The sequence below is a fragment of the Neoarius graeffei genome, chromosome 20, assembly GCF_027579695.1.
Source record: "Neoarius graeffei isolate fNeoGra1 chromosome 20, fNeoGra1.pri, whole genome shotgun sequence".
Lineage (NCBI taxonomy): Eukaryota > Metazoa > Chordata > Actinopteri > Siluriformes > Ariidae > Neoarius > Neoarius graeffei.
The window spans coordinates 10374446-10396696 of NC_083588.1; the positions used below are offsets into that span (position 1 = coordinate 10374446).

At 40.9% G+C, this 22251-nt stretch overlaps 1 protein-coding gene across 4 annotated transcripts in view; it reads left to right on the plus strand.

The window, feature by feature from the left end:
* Positions 1 to 2589: 2589 nt before the first annotated feature.
* ints10 (integrator complex subunit 10) overlaps positions 2590 to 22251 on the plus strand; it is a 39166-nt gene continuing 19504 nt past the window's right edge. The window contains exons 1-10 of one of the 4 annotated variants that reach the window (XM_060901209.1): positions 2590 to 2854; positions 9980 to 10047; positions 13340 to 13443; positions 13563 to 13702; positions 15377 to 15458; positions 15629 to 15769; positions 16013 to 16184; positions 18014 to 18183; positions 18375 to 18514; positions 18697 to 18850. In XM_060901209.1, the coding sequence (XP_060757192.1) occupies positions 2726 to 2854; positions 9980 to 10047; positions 13340 to 13443; positions 13563 to 13702; positions 15377 to 15458; positions 15629 to 15769; positions 16013 to 16184; positions 18014 to 18183; positions 18375 to 18514; positions 18697 to 18850 (1300 nt within the window). In that variant the 5' untranslated portion in view covers positions 2590 to 2725. Of the gene's footprint in view, positions 2855 to 5168; positions 7013 to 9979; positions 10048 to 12290; positions 12361 to 13339; positions 13444 to 13562; positions 13703 to 15376; positions 15459 to 15628; positions 15770 to 16012; positions 16193 to 18013; positions 18184 to 18374; positions 18515 to 18696; positions 18851 to 22251 lie in introns of those variants that run through there. The other 3 variants (XM_060901210.1, XM_060901211.1, XM_060901212.1) reach the window with 3 other exon arrangements.

Consider the following 22251-nt stretch of genomic DNA (forward strand, 5'->3'; position numbering starts at 1 on the left):
GAGCACCATATATATACACAGATCCAAAAAACATCAAAGAAGTAAAACACACACATAGCAATAAAGTAAAAAAATATGAACAAGAAAGGGGCTACTTAACTATCTTTACATATGTTAATCGAGTAAATCAAAGTCATCCAAACAGGATATAAAATAACCAACATCCTTATTTTCAACTAACTTTAAAGATTTGGCAAAAAGCTTGAGGTCATTCTTCCAGTGTGTAACATAAGGTTTAGTTTAAAAAAAAACGACATTTGTGAATAAAGTGTTTACCTAAAAGTAGTAAATTATTAATACCATATTCAATTTTGTTATTATTTAAAAACACTCCAAATTTAATTTCTTTAATGGATAAAGGGGCAAACTGAATCCCCCTAGACTGTAGCCAAGCCTGAAAATCAATCCAAAATCTTTGTATTACATCACATAGAAAGAAAAGATGTTCCAAATCCTCCTCCTCTGTTTCACAAAACACACATTTACCAGTTTCAAATTTAAATTTCTTCTTAAGAAATTCTTTGGTTGGGTAAATTCTATTCAAAATTTTGAACTGTATTTCTTTCGCTTTGAAGGGAATTAGAAAGGAGAGATATTTAGTTCTAATCTTTTTAATTTCTACTGTTTCAAAATCTTTTAATATGTAATCTCTTTTGACAGAATTAGGAAAGCAAATATTTTGTAAGGAACGTCTTAAAAATTTGTTATCGCACTTTTTATTACAAAATTCGACCCCTTCAATCCAAAGTTGTCTCAGTCTAGGAGAGATATCAGAGTACACCATATCCTGTTCCACCATAGTTCGGATTGATACAGGAATAGCCTTTACGATTTGGTTGTATTTTCTTTTTGTACATTGAATCTGAAATTTCTGACAGAAATGACCATGTTGTAAAATCTGTCCATCATTCATAAAGTGAGCAATAGCCCACACACCTTTGGAAAACCATTCCTCAATAAAAATAGATTTTCTATTAACCAATATATACCTATTATTCCACACTGGGCTATTATGAGGGGTAAAATTATGCTTAAATATTATTTTCCAATAAAGGAGGACCTGTTGATTAAAGTCAGAAAGTGTCTGAGGAAGTTTATTTAACTCAAAATCACATTTTAATAGGAAGTCGATTCCACCGAGCTTACTGAAAATGAAGTTGGGTATGTAATACCAGATAGAGTGACTAAAGCCCTGCACCGATGTATTTTGTTGCGATATATCTTACACCGGTGTAAATTTTGCGCAGCGTTCACACTCTTACTAGAGAGAAGCGCGATAGCACCGGTGCAGCCCCACTTGCGGTCACACGGCAGTTTCTGCGACCGTGCAATAGTAGCAAAAACTTTATTACTATCATTTCCTTTGATAGTAATAAAGTTTTGATATCATTTCCTTTTATTATTATCATCATCATTTCCTATCATTATTACTATCATTTCCGATAGTAATAATGCGGAAATGAAATATGCGCATGCGTGAAAATGTACTTCCTTTTCCCGGTTGTCATGGCATCACCAAGCGCCGGGAAAACAACGTGGATGAAGACACCAGTGTTGCCAGATATTGCTGACTTTTTCCATCCCAAAATATGTTCAAATCCACCAAAATGCACTTAAAACTGACAATCTGGCAACACTGGAAGACACGCAGTTCTGTTGTTGTTGATATTCGCCATTTTGGAAGCGCAAAATACCAGGATGCAAAATTATGCAATGCCCGTATGTAATCAACTCTCCTCACGCGTAGCGAGTCTACCCCTGTAGCGTTCAGACGTCCCATTTTATATCGGTGCTGCCCCGCAAACTAGCATTTACTCCGGAGTAAATTTCTTAAACCACCTCCCGAGCAGGGTTAGGTTTGCACCGGGTTAAGCAGCTTTCAGGGGCTACACCGGTATAACTTTGTACCGTGTGAACGCTCTACCGGGGCAGCCCCGGTGCTACACCGGAGTAAACGTTGCCGTGTGAACACCCCTATAGAAAGATTCTTCTTCTTCTTCGGAGTTTTATGGCAGCCGGCATCCAAATAGTTGCATTGCTGCCATCTACAGGATTGATGCCTAATTAAGGCCCAATTACACTATATCCTACTATATAAACCAGTATCCAATAAAAACTTTAATAAAAACCGTCTTCCCTTTCTACTTGATCCTATTTCTAAAATGTTTTTCAACGTCACCTCTTCCAAACCAAGTCCACGCAACTGTGTGAGTAGTTCCTGTCTTTGACTGTCATAATTTTTGCAAAAGAGTATGACATGATGAACAGTCTCAGGTTCCTGACAATAACACGGACCATTCTGATGTTTTCCCAATAAAAACAAAGTGCTATTTAAAAATGTATGCCCAATTCTCAACCTTGTAAAAATAACCTCCTCCTTACGATTACTCCCTCTTTTACACCCAACTGAGTCAGTTACTCTACTAGAAACTGAGAATAGATGCCTTCCCTTTGATTCTTGTTGCCAACTCTGTTGCCATTTTAAAATTGCTTCTTGCCACACAATACTTGATAGAAAGAGTCCTTGACGCTAAAGACTTTTATTTTTGCTACACTCTCGTGCCCCGGAAGTGAAATGAGGAACCCGACGTTGTGCGCGTGCGCAGTCGAGTCACTGCCTCAAAACGTTCTCGGTTGTTTTGTCTGATCTGTTTGTTTGTTTGTTTGTTTATGAACACAAGGAGCGAACGCGCGCTCGTGCTCACCTGGAGCTCGCGCTGTAAACATGTCCGCACAGGGCGATTGTGATTTTTTAGTGAAGCGCGCGCGCGAGCTCGTGCACGAAGACCCGTGGGCTGCTAAAGCCTGGCTCATCACCGCGCGCACGCTCTACCCGGCCGACTTCAACATCCAGGTACACAGTGAACACACATTACCCAGCATGCACTACTCACTGCACGAGGAGATTACCCAGCATGCACTACTCACTGCACGAGGAGATTACCCAGCATGCACTACTCACTGCACGAGGAGATTACCCAGCATGCACTACTCACTGCACGAGGAGATTACCCAGCATGCACTACTCACTGCACGAGGAGATTACCCAGCATGCACTATTCACTGCACGAGGAGATTACCCAGCATGCTTTGCTGAGAAAAGACTTTCTGTGCCAAAATGTGCATACAATACTTTTGAAATATCAAACAAAAATGATAAATCAAAATAAAAAAAAAAGTCAATTTTTTAGACTGGCAAACAAATTATTCGTGTAATCGTGCAAAATATCAGTCTATTACTCTTCAGAAACCTTTTATTTTTGTTCCGCGTCTTTCTCAGTTTTGTCTGACGTAATTTATTTTGGTTGCGATTCCAGCTTTCCCGTTTGCGCTCCCTGACTTTTTCGCTACGTTCACACTGCAAGGCTTAATGCTCAATTCCGATTTTTTTGTGAAATCCGATTTTTTTGTGAGGTCGTTCACGTTAACAAATATATGCGACTTGTATGTGATCCTCAGTATGAACGAAAAGCGACCTAAAAGTGTTCCGCATGCGCATTGCAGGATACGACGACGTCATGGCCAGTGTTTACGGAAGTAAAACCGCCCGGTTGCAGTATGACCCATCCAATCTAGCTTGAATAGCTGCATCCCCCCAAATGGAAATCAGCTCCCTAACCTCTGCGTCCTTCCATTGAGAAGATTCAGAACCTTCACAGCCCGAAGCGTCCCTCGCATTGATGTCATGCGCAGGGGCGCAGATACGTTTTTTGAACTGGGGGGGACAAAAAACTGGGGGGGACAAAGCTGCCAGCAAACCAACCCCAACCCCGATATGCCTGTCAAACTTGTTGTGGGTTACCATAGCAACCAAGCTCGAGCTCGCAACCTGTGCAGTCTGCGCAGCTCAACCAACCGAATATCAGTCTTTGTTTTATGTGAGTTGTTGCAACTATGTATACACTGCTGTGCACCTCAATAAACCGAATGGTAATTAGTCTTTTGATTTTTCCGTGAGGTTTGCCTTATACAAAGAAAGACAGCATAGATGTTTTTTCCTCCCTATAAGTGGGGGGGACCGAGCGAGGTGAATTTAAATCTGGGTGGGACGACTCCCACCCTCTATCTGCGCCTGTGATTATGCGCCATGTTGTTGTAACTTTTTTTGAGAGACCCGCCGCCTACTTCAGCGCAGAATAGTGACGTTTGTGGCTTGTTGATGACGTGTAAGTCGGATGAATGCGACCTGGCGGTTCAGACTGAAGTCGCATATGAAAAGAGCGGATAGGAATCGGAATTAGGACCACATATCCAAACGGCCTGGGTCGGATTTGAAAAAATCGGATCTGTGTCGTTCATATTGTCAATAAAAGATCGGATACAGGTCACATATGGGCGAAAAGATCGGATTTGAGTCACTTCAGCCTGCAGTGTGAACGTAGCCTTAGATTGCAGTTTTGGCACAAACTTCACGTGTGGGTGGGCTGTCCAGGAATGCATTCCCATTGGCTAACTTGTGTTTGACTGACAGCTACGCTCAGCCATTCCCTACTCGGATTCTGGCGGACTGTTTGACGAGTGACCGATCCATCGACGGTAAACAAGGATCGAGTGGACTTCAGTGGCGACTATGATATTGAATTAATTCAACAAAGTGTAAGTGCGGGACAAATGTGTTGCAGTAGTGCACATTATGCAGGTGTGTTTAACGTTAGCAAGGCAGCTATTATATTGGGTAGTGGAGCTAAGGCTAACATTTGACTTGCCATGAAACACCTGCATAATGTGCACTACTGCAACACGTGTCCCGCACTTACACTTTGTTGAATTAATTCAATATCATAGTCGCCACTGAAGTCCACTCGATCCTTGTTTACCGTCGATGGATCGGTCACTCGTCAAACAGTCCGCCAGAATCCGAGTAGGAAATGGCTGAGCGTAGCTGTCAGTCAAACACAAGTTAGCCAATGGGAATGCATTCCTGGACAGCCCACCCACACGTGAAGTTTGTGCCAAAACTGCAAGCAAAAAGTCAGGGAGTACAAACGAGAAAGCTGGAATCGCAACCAAAATAAATTACGTCAAACAAAACTGAGAAACACGGAACAAAAATAAAAGGTTTCTGAAGAGTAATAGACTGATATTTTGCACGATTACACGAATAATTTGTTTGCCAGTCTAAAAACAATTGACTTTATTTTGATTTATCGTTTTTGTTTGATATTTCAAAAGTATTGTATGAACATTTTGACACAAAATTGATTCCATAGACTTCCGGTGACACACTGAGACTGGCTGGAGTTCTCAGACAGTCCCCCCAGGATTCCGCGGGCCTTTTTTGTGATTGTTGCTGGCTAAAATGTCTGATGTTGCGGGGTTTTTCCCAAAAATTGCGATGAAAGTTGTGGTGTTTTTTTTTAGGTTTTTGTTGCGATTACATTGCTGGAGGAAGTGAAAGTTGCGAGAAATTGTTGCGATTTTCTCTTTTTGTGATTAAAATAGAGTGATATATTAAATATTAAGTTATTACTGAAAAACCATTGATTAAAAAATCAAAGACACTGAGAAATGGTCCTATAAACAACTTTACCAATATTACCAGGACTACAAAAATGCAGAAAATAGGCTTTACTTATCCAAATGCACCTGTTGGTTCAAAAGTTAAAGTGCAGAGAACCTCACAGCACAACATGAAGTTACCTTAAAATATAATATAAATGCCTCAGCTTTCATGTAAGAAAAAAAACTATTAATACTAGTACTGTGTGCAGGCAGTCTCTCCTGAAGACTAAATTAAACAATAATTATAAACTAATAAAATAAATGCCTCAGGCTTCATAGAAGAAAAAAAACAATTTGAACAGAATCTCACAGTATGATGCTGAAGCTGCCTAAACAATGGAAAATAAAATACCATTTTGGCAAAAATGTTGGCATCCATTAATTTCTTGTATTAAGTAAAAATAATAATGTAAAGTGCACACAGTGCTTCACTGTAAACATAACACACTTTCAGTAACAGAATTTAAGCCTACATAAACACTGACTCGCACATGCAGTGTTGCCAGATACTGCTGACGTTTTCCAGCCCAAAATATGTTCAAAAACCGCACAATCTGGCAACACTGCGCACATGCTGCTTCTCTTGAACGTCTACACGGAAGTAAGGCGGAAGGTAGTTTGTCGACGTCACCAACGATTGGTCAAATTTGTGGGAAAGTTGCGGTGATTGGATATAATTGCAACACTGCCCTGAATTCGTGGGGATTGGTTGAATTTGCATTGATGTTGCAAATCGCAACATCGTGAAATCCTGGAGGGTCTGACTATTCACTGTTTTACTGCAGAAGGATATTACCCAGCATGCTTTGCACATGGAATCAGAATAAAAATCAATGTATGAAATAAAGAAATATCGGTATGGTGATTCAGATAAATTGATATCATGGATGGATGGATGGAGAAGGCCAGAGAAAGCTACATTTTGTGTCTGTAGACCTGGAGAAGGCATATGACGGAGACAGAAAGCACAACTTTATTCATCACACACTTGTGAAATTCCTCTCTGCATTTAACCCATCTGAAGCAGTGAACAGCCATGCTAACAGCGCCCAGGGAGCTCAAGGGCCCCTCAGCCCAAGGCCGTCCCATATTAACCTAACCGTATGTCTTTGGACTGTCAGGGAAACCCACGCAGACACGGCGAGAATGTGCAAACTCCGCACAGAAAGGCTCCCGCTGGCCGCTGGGCTCGAACCTATAACCTTCTTGCTGTGAGGCAACCGTTCTAACCATGACACCACCGTGCCGCTCTCGTGCTGAGAGATGAGTGATGGTATTGTACGAGAAAGTGTGGAGTGAACGAGAATTATATCAGAGTGGTGCAAGACACGAATGAGAGCAGTGAAACAGCAGTGAGGTGTGCAGTTGGACTTCATCAAGGATCTGCTTTGAGTCCTTTCTCGTTTGCCATAGCGATCAAAGTGAGGCAAGAGTCACCATGGAACATGATGTTTGCGGATGATATTGTGATATCTGGTGAAAGAAGAAAGTTGGGTTTGGAGAGATGGAGGTATGTATCGGAATGAAGGTGAGCAGTAGCAAAACAGAATACGTGTGCGTCAATGAGAGTCTTGCATCTGGTTGGAGTCTCATCGCATCACTCCTGTGGAGGACGGCTCCATGTGGACAGTTGAAAGTCACACCTGGAGGACGCTCTGGACACTTAAAGTAATGCTTTTATGGCTGAGGACGACAGTTGACTTGCTAACTTTAGGACTGCAGTTGTCATGAACGGTTTTGCACTCAAGTTTCCATCAATGAAGAGTTTATAACAACGAAACTGACTTCATGTTAAAACTGTTAATGTTATAGGTCATGTTGTCTGTTGTTGCCCAAATGAGGATGGGTTCCCTTTTGAGTCTGGTTCCTCTCAAGGTTTCTTCCTCATGTCGTCTGAGGGAGTTTTTCCTTGCCACCGTCGCCACAGGCTTGGTCATTGGGGTTGATTAGGGACAAAATTAGCTCATGTTTTAAGTCGTTCAAATTCTGTAAAGCTGCTTTGCGACAATGTTTATTGTTAAAAGCGCTATACAAATAAACTTGACTTGACTAGACATAAAGTTGGTGAATTCAAGTACCTGGGGTCAACTGTGCAGGAAAATGGGGGCTGCGATAGTGAGGTGAGAAAGAGAGTGCAGGCAGGGTGGAGAAGGATTTCGGGAGTCGTTTGTGATCAGAAAGTCCCAGCAAAAGTGAAAGGTAAGATGTATAAGACAGTAGTGAGTCCAGCTGTGATGTATGGATTGGAGACCGTAGCCTTAACAAAGAGACAGGAGGCAAAGTTGGAGGTGGCGGAGTTGAGGATGTTTAGGTTTGCGATGGGAGTGATGAGGTTGAACAGGATAAGGAACGAGCACATCAGAGGGACGGGAGCTTGGGAATTAAGCTAAGAGAGATGAGACTGAGATGGTACGGGCACATCCTAAGAAGAGATGCAGAGCATGTTGGAAGGAGAACGTTGAGGATGGAGCTGCCAGGCACACAAAAACAACGAAGGCCAAAGAGGAAATACGTGGATGTGGTGAGAGAGGACATGAAAGTGGGAGAGAAGGATGCGGAAGACAGGGAACAATGGAGACGGAAGATCCGCTGTGGCGACCTCTAATCGGGAGCAGCCAAAAGAAGAAGTTGTTGATGAAGGATGGAAGGAGTCTCTAGTGTCAGTGCTTGGTCAAGGTCATAAGGCTTTCTCCCATTCTGGGAATGACAAGCTGTGTGTTTTATCATTCAAGAGAAAACCGGGGAAAAATACAGGGAATGTCAGGGAATGACTGTTCGTAGCTGCTCTGATGTCAGCGATAGCGTGATCTTGCTTGATCTTGCTCAATATGTGCTATTACAGGAAAATAATCAACCTTGGGGTGGTGATATTGACTGTGCATCGTGTCAGGCCACATCACACCAGTTCATCTTGGATTATTTTCTGAGAACTTCATATCCTGAAGTGTCTATGGCTTTCTCAACGTTCATATACGGCCGTGTCATGGTTTATGGATTTTTTTCACCAAAATTATCTGTCATTTGATCCATCACCAACCTGTAGGGCGATTGGCCTGTCAGTTGCCTCGGAAGAGGCTTGCAGCTTATGAGGCTGTGAGCACACATCATTGACATGTCACACTTTCCCCAGACAAACAACTATTCACACCTATGCCATCAGTTGGCACACCATCTAAGCACTGGGAGGAAACCCACGCAGAAAGGCCAACTGTCAGCCGCTGGGTTCAAACCCAGAACCTTCTTACGCCACCACCAAAGCGATATAATTTCTAAATGTCGCCTTATTTCATATAAGCCGACTATATAGTCCACTTGCATGTGACGTCACAGCCGATCCAGATTGTAAAGAGACGCCATCTTGTCGGTCAAACGCCGTATTTCCGCCATCGCAATTTACCGACACTGACTTTCGTTGTTTTTCACCCAAATCTGCAAATATTACCGTGCCACAATGTCAGAGAGTTGTATGGCATATAAATGCCACAACAGGAGAGGTCAGAAATCAGGAAGAAAGTTTCATAGGCTGCCACGGGACCCTGACAGGCGTGCAAAATGGATTGCTGCTATCAGGTATACCATATATACAGTAATAGTGATAGACTACTGATACTTGATCTAACTGATAATATAAAATATTCAACCATAATCGGCTGGTCAGTGCTATACTAGATACTACTGATATATCTAGTATCAGTACTAGTACTCAATACTTAAGTGACTTACCCGTCCAATGAGGATTGTTATTTTCTTGTTTACAAGATGCCACATCTGAGTCGCTGACAAATCCTGAATTTCTGTAAAGAAAACTGTCCAGAGATTTATAAGCACGCAGTGCTTCACCACTGAACAGCGAAGGAAAGTTAATGAGGTAATTATACACGTCTGGGTATTCCACCTCTGGCAGTTCAATATCCACTGACACGGTCGTGAAAACTACGTCCGGTAATCGATAAGGGTCACTAATCTGTAGGTCGTTTATTTTAGACATATATCTAGTTATCTGTTCATTAGAAAAATGAGCCGTGTAGTCCGTCGGTTGAAATTGATCCATTTTGTACACGAGTGCAGCAGTATTCAGCGGTGTTGTTGACCGACAAGATGGCGGCTGTTTACATTCCAGCCGGGATTCGGTCACGTGACTACAAGAGCTCCATAGAGGATGAATTAACAGGAATGGATATTATAAGTCTTTTGACAGGAATCCAAGAAACATTTCAACAAGAAATGATTGGCTGATTGTTGATGATGACTTGATTGTGACTGTTGTTTGTTTTCCATAAACGTCTGTGTTGTGTCAATCCCAGTGTTGCAGCATACACGTCGCTCGTATTACCTTTCTGTCCAGATTTCATCTGGTGCTCAGGAGAAAAATTCAGTCCTCGACCACAGTTCAACAAAGCTGATCTTCCAAGCTGTCTTGCGCTGATTTTATGCAAAAGTCTTCAGCTTGCCTTTTCTTGCTCTCCGTCTCTTCCAGTATGAGATGTACATGATCGAGCGCAATGCAGAGAGAACATCTTCGGCTGGAAGACTCCTCTATGACATGTGAGTGTTTTAAAGCTCCTGGAGGGGGGGAAAAAAAAACTATCGGATCTTTCCGCACACAAAGCTAAGTTTGTTTCTTCGTCAAACCACCAGAGATATTTTATCTCATCTCATTATCTCTAGTCGCTTTATCCTGTTCTACAGGGTCGCGGGCAAGCTGGAGCCAATCCCAGCTGACTACGGGCGAAAGGCGGGGTACACCCTGGACAAGTCGCCAGGTCATCACAGGGCTGACACATAGACACAGACAACCATTCACACTCACATTCACACCTACGGTCAATTTAGAGTCACCAGTTAACCTAACCTGCATGTCTTTGGACTGTGGGGGAAACCGGAGCACCCGGAGGAAACCCACGCGGACACGGGGAGAACATGCAAACTCCGCACAGAAAGGCCATCGCCGGCCACGGGGCTCGAACCCGGACCTTCTTGCTGTGAGGCGACAGCGCTAACCACTACACCACCGTGCCGCCCAGAGATATTTTATGTCTTTGATAATATTTTATTTGCAATACAGTGCCGGTTTCTTTTCAATCTGTTATTATTTCTGTAGTAACGACAAATTCACAGGAACTTGTACAGTGGACGCTCCACATCTCTATTAAACCTCATAATAGAGAACAATATATGATGTGGGGCGGGGTAATGAAATTGCATAAACTCGTGTAAATGATGAATCTCGATCAATATACATTTGAAAATGAGCGCAGTTTCACACGCTCCTGTTAAAGGGCGGGACCTGGGAGAGGTGGGCTGGCCACCTCTGATTCGAAGATGTTAACGTGGTTTTCCCCAAAGCGTTTTAGCGTATCGGGCCCGATACGCTTGCTCTGCCTGCCGATACGCTTAGTCGCTTAAGTTAAAATCCGATACGCTTAGATTTATACCGATACGTTAAATTTCCTCCCCACAAGTAACTAGATACGTTGGAGAGCAAATAACAGATCCATTTACATATTGATTGATATTTGTGTTAAACAAGCCGTCTTTTTTTTTTCCCCAATGTTTGTGTTGATTCTGTCAAAGTAATATGTCCGCACGGTATGATGTAAACAAACTGTAATCTGTTGGCTACGTCAAGATCACGTGTTCAAACCGTCCAATAAAAATATCGAAAGAAAACGTCAGACATCCCGGAAATTTCCGATTCATTATAAGCGATCTCATTGGCTGCCGATGTCGTCCCCCACGAGATGGACAAAGCCGGCTGATTTTAATCACAAAAGTTTGACCTCGTCAGTTATCATTCATTAATGTGTTTATAAGTACATCATCTTTCTGCAAACTTAAAATGTATGAATTAAGTTTTCTTTTCCTTTAAATATGTTTTAATCTTAATCTAGTCCATTTAATAAAGTGCCAAAATTTAAACTTTATAATACGCAGTTGCCTTAATTTTCTTTTCAGTGCATCTTAGTTATACATATATTACGGTAATTGCATCAGAAGCATTCTAAATCATTACAGTTATAGTAATACAGCAACTTATTTTAAGGTGGCAGGTCTTCGGTTCGGATCCCTTTGTGGAGGTCGTGATGATCAATTCTCTTCATTGGATTGCATAAGATGGAGCAAACCACTGTTCATATTTTCATGCACGTTTTTGTTACAACGCTACTTGATCATAGATAATTAAGGGATCCCTGTAGATTTAAAATCTATCATATACCTCATTAATCGATAACAAAACAGTTTAACTTGCATGTTGAACTTTAAGGTGAAATTTCAAATGTGTATACGTTAATACTGTTGAGGTCAGAAATCATTGAAACACTGGTAAAATCGGTCCTATAATCATGGATCGAAAACCTCTCGGAGACCCTGAGAATGCACCTGAGAGAATCTATTTTCAAAAAATTTTCCAGGGGGGGCATGCCCCCGTACCTCCCTCGTTTCGCTTTGCACCGTTGGCGCTAGGGCTGGGCGATAAAATAACGATACGTATCGCAATAGACACATACTTGATATCAATAGAAAATGCATTCGATAGAACGTTTCGATAGAATGTTTTTTTTTTTTTTTTTTTTCAAGAAACAAGCGTTAGCCAGAGCCCTCTCTGGTTTAGGTCCGCTTTCAATCAACTGTTGTTGCGAAGCAAGCTTGGTTGCATGAGCAGAGGCGCTCGTCCTCTGGTGCCTAGCAACGCATAGGGAGTGACACGCTGATAGCCAATCATGTAACAGTATTGCGTTTGGTTGCGCCATCTCGTTGTCTCGTGGTCGTGTTTATTTTTTTTCCAGAAACAGCGTGGCCAAGAAAAGAAAGATGAGTGCCGGAACGAGCGAGGAAATTGTGGATAAAGTCAGTAAGGTCAGATGTTACAGATGTAAAGTCTTAAGTCTACCTCAGTTTTACTTTAATTTCTTCTATGTTTACAAAACACTTTATTTTATTAAACCTTCAATGAAAATATACTTGAATAGTTTAAGAATAGTCCTCAGTTTCACTCAATTTCTTTTATGTTTATAAAGCACTGCATATTTTTATTTATGTTTTTAAATGTTATTCACCAGAGGGTGAACTTGTTTTGCACTAAACTTGCAGTAAAAAATTAAAAATATGACAGTCCTTCTCACATAGCAGGTTTTGATATGTTTACATTTAACACTTTGCTCATGTTTTTATAACACTTGAGTTTTTTAAGCACTTTATTATTGATAATTGCTCAGTTTTTGTTGTGATCGTAACATTGAACATGCGTGTTGACATTCCTTGCTTATTGGCTGTCAGAGGAAGTTTAAGTTTAAAATAAATGTTTGAATTTAGTATTGTTCCCTCCTGGTCCTTATTTTAAATAGGTCATAAAATGTTTCAATAATTATCGATATCGATCAATATGAAACACTTATATCGTGATACAGATTTCAGCCATATCGCCCAGCCCTAGTTGGCGCTCAATTATCTGTGTACTATCATGCCAGAATTTAGTGCTTTAATTTTTTTCAGGGGAAAACACTGCGTTAACATTCTTTTTGAGAGAAATGTCATGACCTCGCTGAATCCCAAAAGGTTAACTCGACGTCAGCGTCGACCTTGCAAGGTTCAGGATGGTTTTCACCAGTAGATGGCGTTTTGAGTCATTTTCAACCCTTAAAATGTTAATTTTGTCACTCGTCACACCAGCACTGATGTGTTTTACCACCGTACAGTTGTATCATTTAGTGAACGGTTCGGAAAACATATTTAAGCGTGCAGCATCTGTTGAAATTTTCTCAAATAATATCACATTGAGAAAGGATGCAGATTTTAACTCTGACATTGATCACTGGGTTTGATTTGCATTGAATAGATTTATTAATTTCCCGGAGCAGCCAGTGGTGTGGCGTGAGATCACCGTAATCACAGCAGCATTGAGGAACGACAGCCAGGACAAGCATGCACAGTTCCTCAAAGGTGTGCATTTGTGCATGTGTGTGTGTGTTTAGATTGTGGCCAGCTTGTGTGCAATGTCGGATGCTGTTAAATGCCAGAATGTTCAGTGCGTGTGTGTGTGTGTGTGTGTGTGTGTGTAGGTGTGTTTGAGACTCTCCCAGGCCCTGTGCAGTGTCAGATGCTTTTGAAAGCCACTGAACAGTGTTTTAACACACTGGAGAAAGCAGAGATGCATCTGCTGCTGCTGAAGAGATTCCCAGAGTCTGTAGTACAGCATGGGGTGAGCAAGTGTTACACACACACACACACACACACACACACACACACACACACACACACACACAGACGCTGTACATTTAATTCAGACATGGATACAATATGGATCAAAACTTTCTGAGAAGTTCAGCAGATCTGTACACTGCTTTTATTTTATCGAATGCCTCAATTTCTTTAACAGGACTCTGTCAGACTTCACCGCATATAGCATTGAAAGCAACATACAACATAATAAAACAATATAATTTTATAAAAGCACCAAAGTTTCAATTTGAGCTCTCAGGAAGTTTCAGTTGTACAGTTTCGGTCCTCAAAAGAAATAAACCCAATTTTACAATTTCAGCTCTCAAAAATGTCAAGTTACAATTTGAACTCTCAAGAAGTTTCGGTTTTACGATTTCATCTCTCAAAAATAAACCCAGTTTTACAATTTCAGCTTCCAAACATAACAGTTTTAGCTCTCAAAAAGTTAAAAATGTACCATTTTAGCTCTCAGAAACTTCCAGTTTTCCAATTTCATTTTTCAAATCTGGCACTTTTACAATTTCAGCTATTAATAATTTCCAGAGTTACAATTTTACCTCTCAAGACGTTTCAATTTTACAGTTTCACCTCTCAAAAATAAACTCAATTTTACAATTTCGACTTTCAAATATTAGTTTTACAATTTCAGCTTGAAATCATTTCTAAAGTTGCGATTTTAGCTCTCAAGAAGTTTGTTTTACAATTTCAACTTTCAAATATTACACTTTTAGAATTTCAGTCTTAAATAATTTCCAAAGTTACAATTTTAGCTCTCAAGAATGTCCAGAGTTATAATTGTAGCTCTCAAAAACTTCTAATTTTACAATTTCAGATTTCAAATCTTACAATTTTAGCTCTCAAGAAGTTTGTTTTCCAATTTCATCCCTGAGAGAAACCCAATTTTACAATTTCAGCTTTCAAATATTACAATTTTAGAATTTCAGTTCTAAATTTCTAGTTAGAATTTTAGCTCTGAAACAGTTAAAATTTGACAATTTCATTTGTCAAGAAGTTTCAATTTTACAATTGCATCTCTCAAAAACAAACCCAATTTTATCATATCAGCTTTCAAATAATTACAATTTTACAGTTCCGACATTCAAAAAATTCTAATTTTTATAATATCTGTGCTCAGAAAAATTTTACTTTTAGAATTTCAGCTTTCAAAAAAAAATTCCAGTTGTGCAACTTGTGTTCGAAAACAAATTCTAATCAGATTATTTCCACTCTTAAAAAAAAACACTCTTGGGAGTTTCATCTCTCAAAAAAATCCTATCCGACAGTTTCACCCCAAAATAATTTAATTTTACAAATTCAGTCCTGAAAAAATCTAATTTTCAATTTCAACACTCAAAGTCAAATTTGACAATTTGAGCTGGAAAAACATTTCAGTCTTAAAATTTTAGCTCATTTAAAAAAAAATCAGTTTTACAATTTCCTCTCAAAAAAAATTTCCATTGATGTGTACCACCGTATACGGTACGACTGACGAAAGGACTCTACTCCAAATCTCTTAAAAAGATCCAAATTTATTTTGGTATAATTTCATAATTGTACTGTTTAGTTTTATGTTCCATTTATTTTGGTGTAATCAAGACTGTGAGTCTGTTTTAATAAATCAAACCTTTGATTTCTCGTTGGTTTCATATGCTAGGTGAGTTTGGGAGAGTCCCTGCTGGAGGCGGAGAAGATGCAGGATTTGGACACACCAGTGAACTGTTACAGGAAACTGTTTGGTATGTTGTTGTTGTTTACGCAGCAGGAATTCTCAGTGCTCAGTGTTGCTCTTTCGTTAAGCTTGAATCTTTATTCCAATTTGATTATTTCTGTGTTCCATGTCGAAAACTTGTCATGCTTTTTGTTTCGTGTCACGAACGATATGCATGTCTGTCGGTTTCTCTGTCAGTATGTGATGTCCTGCCTTTGATCATCAATAACATGGAGATGCGGCTTCCTGCCAGTCTGTTGCACAAGTACATGCACAAAGCGGCCGAGTTTTACATCGGCTACGTGACCCGAGGCCCATGCGCCGATGCCCAGATACCGGGTGGGTAACAGTTCCACGCTTAAAGAATAAAAAAACGTCGTGAAAATCTTCTGTTGAATATTTTGATGAGGCGTGGCAAGATATCATCATAAAAAAACCCCACACATTCATGGGAGTGATGAGTTTTTCCTCTGCCATTTATATGTTTGATCATTTATCCTGAAAAGTTTGAAATTTTCTTTCTTGAGGCAAACAGGCTCACATCATTATTTTACCCGGAATTTTCATTCTTTTTACCCTCAGGACCTCAGGAAGGCGGAGGCCTGAAGTCTCCGGGAAAGGGGCGGGGCCAGCGCGGCGCGATTGACGGCTTGTCAGAGAAGTCGTCCTTGGTGGCGGAGCCATGGGAGAGGCTGCTGGAGATTGTTGGGTCGGTGGGGCTGAGGTGCGAGTGGCAGGGAGAGAAGGGCACCAGGTAACACAGTGTGTACCGTTACCTCATCGACTGAGCCTCCGAGCAAGATTAATATTTTGTTGTTGAATTTTTCCTTTCCAGAATCACTGTCTAGGCTCCCTATATGATGATGTAGGACCTAGTGCTAAGTCCAAGAGAGCACCATTTGAGATTCAACCACGTATGATGTACAACCCCGATTCCAAAAAAGTTGGGACAAAGTACAAATTGTAAATAAAAACGGAATGCAATGATGTGGAAGTTTCAAAATTCCATATTTTATTCAGAATAGAACATAGATGACATATCAAATGTTTAAACTGAGAAAATGTATCATTTAAAGAGAAAAATTAGGTGATTTTAAATTTCATGACAACAACACATCTCAAAAAAGTTGGGACAAGGCCATGTTTACCACTGTGAGACATCCCCTTTTCTCTTTACAACAGTCTGTAAACGTCTGGGGACTGAGGAGACAAGTTGCTCAAGTTTAGGGATAGGAATGTTAACCCATTCTTGTCTAATGTAGGATTCTAGTTGCTCAACTGTCTTAGGTCTTTTTTGTCGTATCTTCCGTTTTATGATGCGCCAAATGTTTTCTATGGGTGAAAGATCTGGACTGCAGGCTGGCCAGTTCAGTACCCGGACCCTTCTTCTACGCAGCCATGATGCTGTAATTGATGCAGTATGTGGTTTGGCATTGTCATGTTGGAAAATGCAAGGTCTTCCCTGAAAGAGACGTCGTCTGGATGGGAGCATATGTTGCTCTAGAACCTGGATATACCTTTCAGCATTGATGGTGTCTTTCCAGATGTGTAAGCTGCCCATGCCACACGCACTAATGCAACCCCATACCATCAGAGATGCAGGCTTCTGAACTGAGCGCTGATAACAACTTGGGTCGTCCTTCTCCTCTTTAGTCTGAATGACGCGGCGTCCCTGATTTCCATAAAGGACTTCAAATTTTGATTCGTCTGACCACAGAACAGTTTTCCACTTTGCCACAGTCCATTTTAAATGAGCCTCGGCCCAAAGAAGACGTCTGCGCTTCTGGATCACGTTTAGATACGGCTTCTTCTTTGAACTATAGAGTTTTAGCTGGCAACGGCGGATGGCACGGTGAATTGTGTTCACAGATAATGTTCTCTGGAAATATTCCTGAGCCCATTTTGTGATTTCCAATACAGAAGCATGCCTGTATGTGATGCAGTGCCGTCTAAGGGCCCGAAGATCACGGGCACCCAGTATGGTTTTCCAGCCTTGACCCTTACGCACAGAGATTCTTCCAGATTCTCTGAATCTTTTGATGATATTATGCACTGTAGATGATGATATGTTCAAACTCTTTGCAATTTTACACTGTCGAACTCCTTTCTGATATTGCTCCACTATTTGTCGGCGCAGAATTAGGGGGATTGGTGATCCTCTTCCCATCTTTACTTCTGAGAGCCGCTGCCACTCCAAGATGCTCTTTTTATACCCAGTCATGTTAATGACCTATTGCCAATTGACCTAATGAGTTGCAATTTGGTCCTCCAGCTGTTCCTTTATCTTTTCCAGCCTCTTATTGCCCCTGTCCCAACTTTTTTGAGATGTGTTGCTGTCATGAAATTTCAAATGAGCCAATATTTGGCATGAAATTTCAAAATGTCTCACTTTCGACATTTGATATGTTGTCTATGTTCTATTGTGAATACAATATCAGTTTTTGAGATTTGTAAATTCTTGCATTCCGTTTTTATTTACAATTTGTACTTTGTCCCAACTTTTTTGGAATCGGGGTTGTAAAAGACATGCTTTAATTCATTAAAAGCTCTTGCGTGTGTGTGTGTGCGCGTGCGTGCGTGCAGGACATACTCGGAGCTCTTGCAGCGGGTGAAGGAGTTGTGCCGCTATTTGCCTGGTCTGGAGGGCGAGACGTTCTCTCGCTGCTGTGCTCAAATCGTCACGTGTTCCACACTCGTGCTCTTCCGGAGTGCACACTTCTACATCTCCACAGTGCAGCCCTCTCTCTTTCAAGGTAGGTGTGTGTGTGTGTGTGTGTGTGTGTGTGTGTGTGTGTGTGTGTGTGTGTGCGAGTTCAGAGAAAGTACATGCAATAATAAATGAAATCAGTTTAACCATGTTGTTTGAGAGAGTTTTATAATATTTGAGAGTTTAGTCGATGATCCTGTGTGTGTGTGTGTGTGTGTGTGTGTTTGTGTGTGTCAGGTCATAACTCTCTAGGTTCGACTCCATGGGTTCTGGTGGAGGATCTGTCGAGTGTGTTTAACGACATCGAGCCCGAGAGACCGAGCGGAAAACACGCGCACAAAAAACGCAAACTTGCAGACGGGCGCGAGAAAACCATGGTGAGCGTCACAGAGAGAGAGAGGGAGAGAGCGAGATGGACACAAGGGCGATCAGAAAGGGAACGTGATAAAGGAGAAGCGAAAACGTAGCCAAGTATCACTACTAAATATCATCAAATGTCTTTTCACTTCACAGTTGTCAACTTCATTTTGTGTACATGCGTGTGTCTGTGTGGATTTAGAGCTCTGACGACGAGGACGCTCTGGGTAAGGGACGAGGAAGACACATTTTGCTGAATAAGACCGAAATGCCGGCTTGGGCCGAGACGTTAGAGCATTTCAGAACGGCGCGAGACAGCTGGGACCTCTTGCACTCCCACGAGACTCTGGAATCGGGTATCACACTTTGTATTTTTTTTTCCTTCCGCACATGGTGTAAAACGATCCTTCAGAGCCCTCAGCTGCTGAATTCCACCTGGCGTTTATTTTTATCCCATTAGTTCCGCTCTAACAGCACACATGACAGGTAGCGAATATGCGTTCTGCTTTACGTTTGTCTCCAAATCTGGCTTTGCTTAGCTCTGAAGGGCTTCACAAAATCTGTCACGTGTATCATATTGCATCGCTGCGTATACATCGTCACCAGGCACTCTATGAGGAACACCCATACATCCACCTGCTGTTTTATTCCACGCAGTTCTCGAATCAGCCGGTCCCTTGATGCATCAAATCACGCAGGTACAACTCAAGAGCTTCAGTTCATTCACGTTCACAATAGGGCTGTAACGATATGCGTATCGAAATCGAAATCGCGATACGCAGAGCCACGATCCGTATCGCGATACAAGAAGGCAGAATCGCGGTACACCCTTTCAAACTTCTCCTCAGCCCAAAAACAGAGGCGCTTCCAAACTTCAATTTATGAATACTTTACTTTTTATTTAAATTACATTTTAAACTTACTTAAATTACTTTTATTTTTTTATATCTATTAGTAAGTCGTTTTTTCACCGACCTGCGACAATCTTCTGCGAGTCACGCACGTCCACACTCGCCACTGGCAGAGCATTCACTTCTTTTAAGCGGTCGCCATTCTGGTTGCAACGCGGGGAGCGAATCTGTAAACAAGCAGCTCATTGGCTGGCTAGGTGTGCCACAAGCCAATCACAATCACTTGACCGGAAAGGCATGCAGTGTTGCCAGATTGGGCGGGTTTAGGTGCTTTTTAGCTGGTTTTGAACATATTTTGGGGTGGAAAACGTTAGAAATATCTGGCAACACTGAAGGCATGTCTGCTTGGGCGGAAGCCTTCTGCGGCAGTTACATTTTGACACGCGAGCAATGTTTCACCATAAAAATTCCGTAATTTCCATCTGTTTTCCGCGATCACAGAAAATCATTGGCCCTATGAGAGTGAGACAGTGGGAGAGCCACACCCCCCCCCCCCCCCCCCCAAAAAAAAATCTTAACGGATTTACACGATTTGGAAAAATGACTTTTTCAGAACCGAAAAAAACAGAGCTTCCGGCTCAACAGTATTATTTTGAGAAATAAAACAATCTTTGGATATACATTTGTTCATTTTTGCATACATATTACTCATTCTCTGCAGTGGTCTGAATTATTTGTTATTAAATAGTTAATGTAAGTAAGTAAATGTTAAGTCACATTTACTACTTTAAAAAAACATTTTAAAAAAAATCGTGGGCGTATCGAATCGTGGGTCAAAAATCGCGATACGAATCGAATCGTGAGTTGGGTGTATCGTTACAGCCCTAGTTCACAATGTTCAAACATCAGAACGGGAAAAATCGTGATCTCAAAGCGTGACTTTCTTTCACTGTGGCGTGGGTGTTGGTTTCAGCCAGATGGACTGGTTGGAGTGTTTCAGAAACGGCTGATCTCCTGGGGTTTTCACACACAACGGTCTCACACAGACAGAACGGGGCGAAAAAACACGGAGTGAGCGAGCGAGTGACGGTTCTGTGGGTGGAAACAAACACCTTGTTGATAAGAGAGGTCAGAGGAAAATGGACAGGTTGTTTTGAAATTAGGGCTGTGCGATATATCGAATATACTCGATATATCTCCGAAAATTCTGTATGAGATACATAAAATTATTATATCGTAACTATCGAGTATTTTATGGTCATCTGCAGACTTGTTTTATGTAGTGAAAGTTCATTATGTCTAACTATTATAACTATTCTTTAAGTTCGTTTCTTAAGACACGTATTTTTTAGGATGTTACCTTGTTTGTTGACAGTTTCGGCGAACACTTCCGCCTTCTTCAAAACAAGGCAAGGCAAGTTTATTTATATAGCACATTTCATACACAATGGCAGTTCAATGTGCTTTACAGAAGCAAAAACAGTAAACAATAGAGAAATAAAATTACATAAAATAATTTTATTTTTAATCTAAAACAATTAATTAAAAGAATTAAAAGAAAATAATAAGAATTAAACAATAGTAGAAATAAAATAATAAAATGGCAAAAAGAAAAAAGGAGAAAAAGAAAAAGAAACCAGCGGAATAAAATAGAATAAAATTAAAGTAAATTTAAAACATGCAGAGAAAGTAAAGATTATAAAAAATGTAAAGAAGACAATATTAATTATTTAACAGAAAGCATCTGAAAACAGCTTGGTCTTTAACCTAGATTTGAAGCTGCCAACAGCAGGAGCATTTTTAATGTCCTCTGGCAGTTGGTTCCATAGCTGTACTGCATAGTAGCTAAAAGCTGCTTCACCACACTTTCAGATGTCGAGTGGTGGGGGATTTGCAATGGGGGACCCTCTATCTGCCACTCTATGCAACTTTTTTATGGAGGATCTGGAAACCCAAGCCATAGAAACAGCACCGGACGAATGCAAACCTATCTTCTGGAAAAGATACGTTGATGACATTCTTGAAATAACCAAAACAGGCCACACACAACAACCCACGGATCATCCAAACTCCATAGACAAGACAGGCAACATCAAATTCACACACGAAGAGGAAACGGACAAGACAATAGCGTTTCTGGACCTAAAAATACACCACACAGAAGAAGTTAATATCAGAATTACAACATTCAGAAAACCTACACATACCGACCAATATCTTCTCTGGACATCTGAACATCCCATCGCACACAAAATGTCAGTAATCAGAACATTTATACAGGGCTTTGAACCAGAATTTTTTTCCTATTGGTTCGTTCCGAACAGAAACGGAATTTTAACATTTCCGGTTTTAGGTTCCACCATTAAATAGACGTTCCCGAACCGGTTAGAACAAAAAAATTTCGTTCCCGGAACGGTTAATTACGTTCCCTGTCAGCTGTTTAACAAATGGCTATAAAATTATGTCTCTGTCTCGTCCAGCTTAAGCCAAATGTAGGCTAATTCTATTACAACCTTCATTAAATAAGACAAGAAATAATTCAAAACAATTATTATTTCAAATGTTGGCGATTTGGATTCTCAGTATGTCTTCCCATCTACACAAACAGAAAAAGTGCCAAAAATGAAAGATAATTCGTTTAGTGTGTTACCAAAGGCTAGTCAGGCCCTATAGAGGGCTACCGCATGACGTCACCGCGCCGCGAGATTTTGTTAGGCGCCATATTGGAAGACCAAGTACACATCTATGCAAGTACATACATACATAAAACAAACTACACCTGAAATGTAGCCAGGGCCGGTTCTGCCCTAATCTGGACCCGGGTGCAACATCGCGCAACCCCCCCCCCCAAAAAAAAAAAACCACAGTCTAAATCAGGACAACCATCACATAACTATAACTATAAA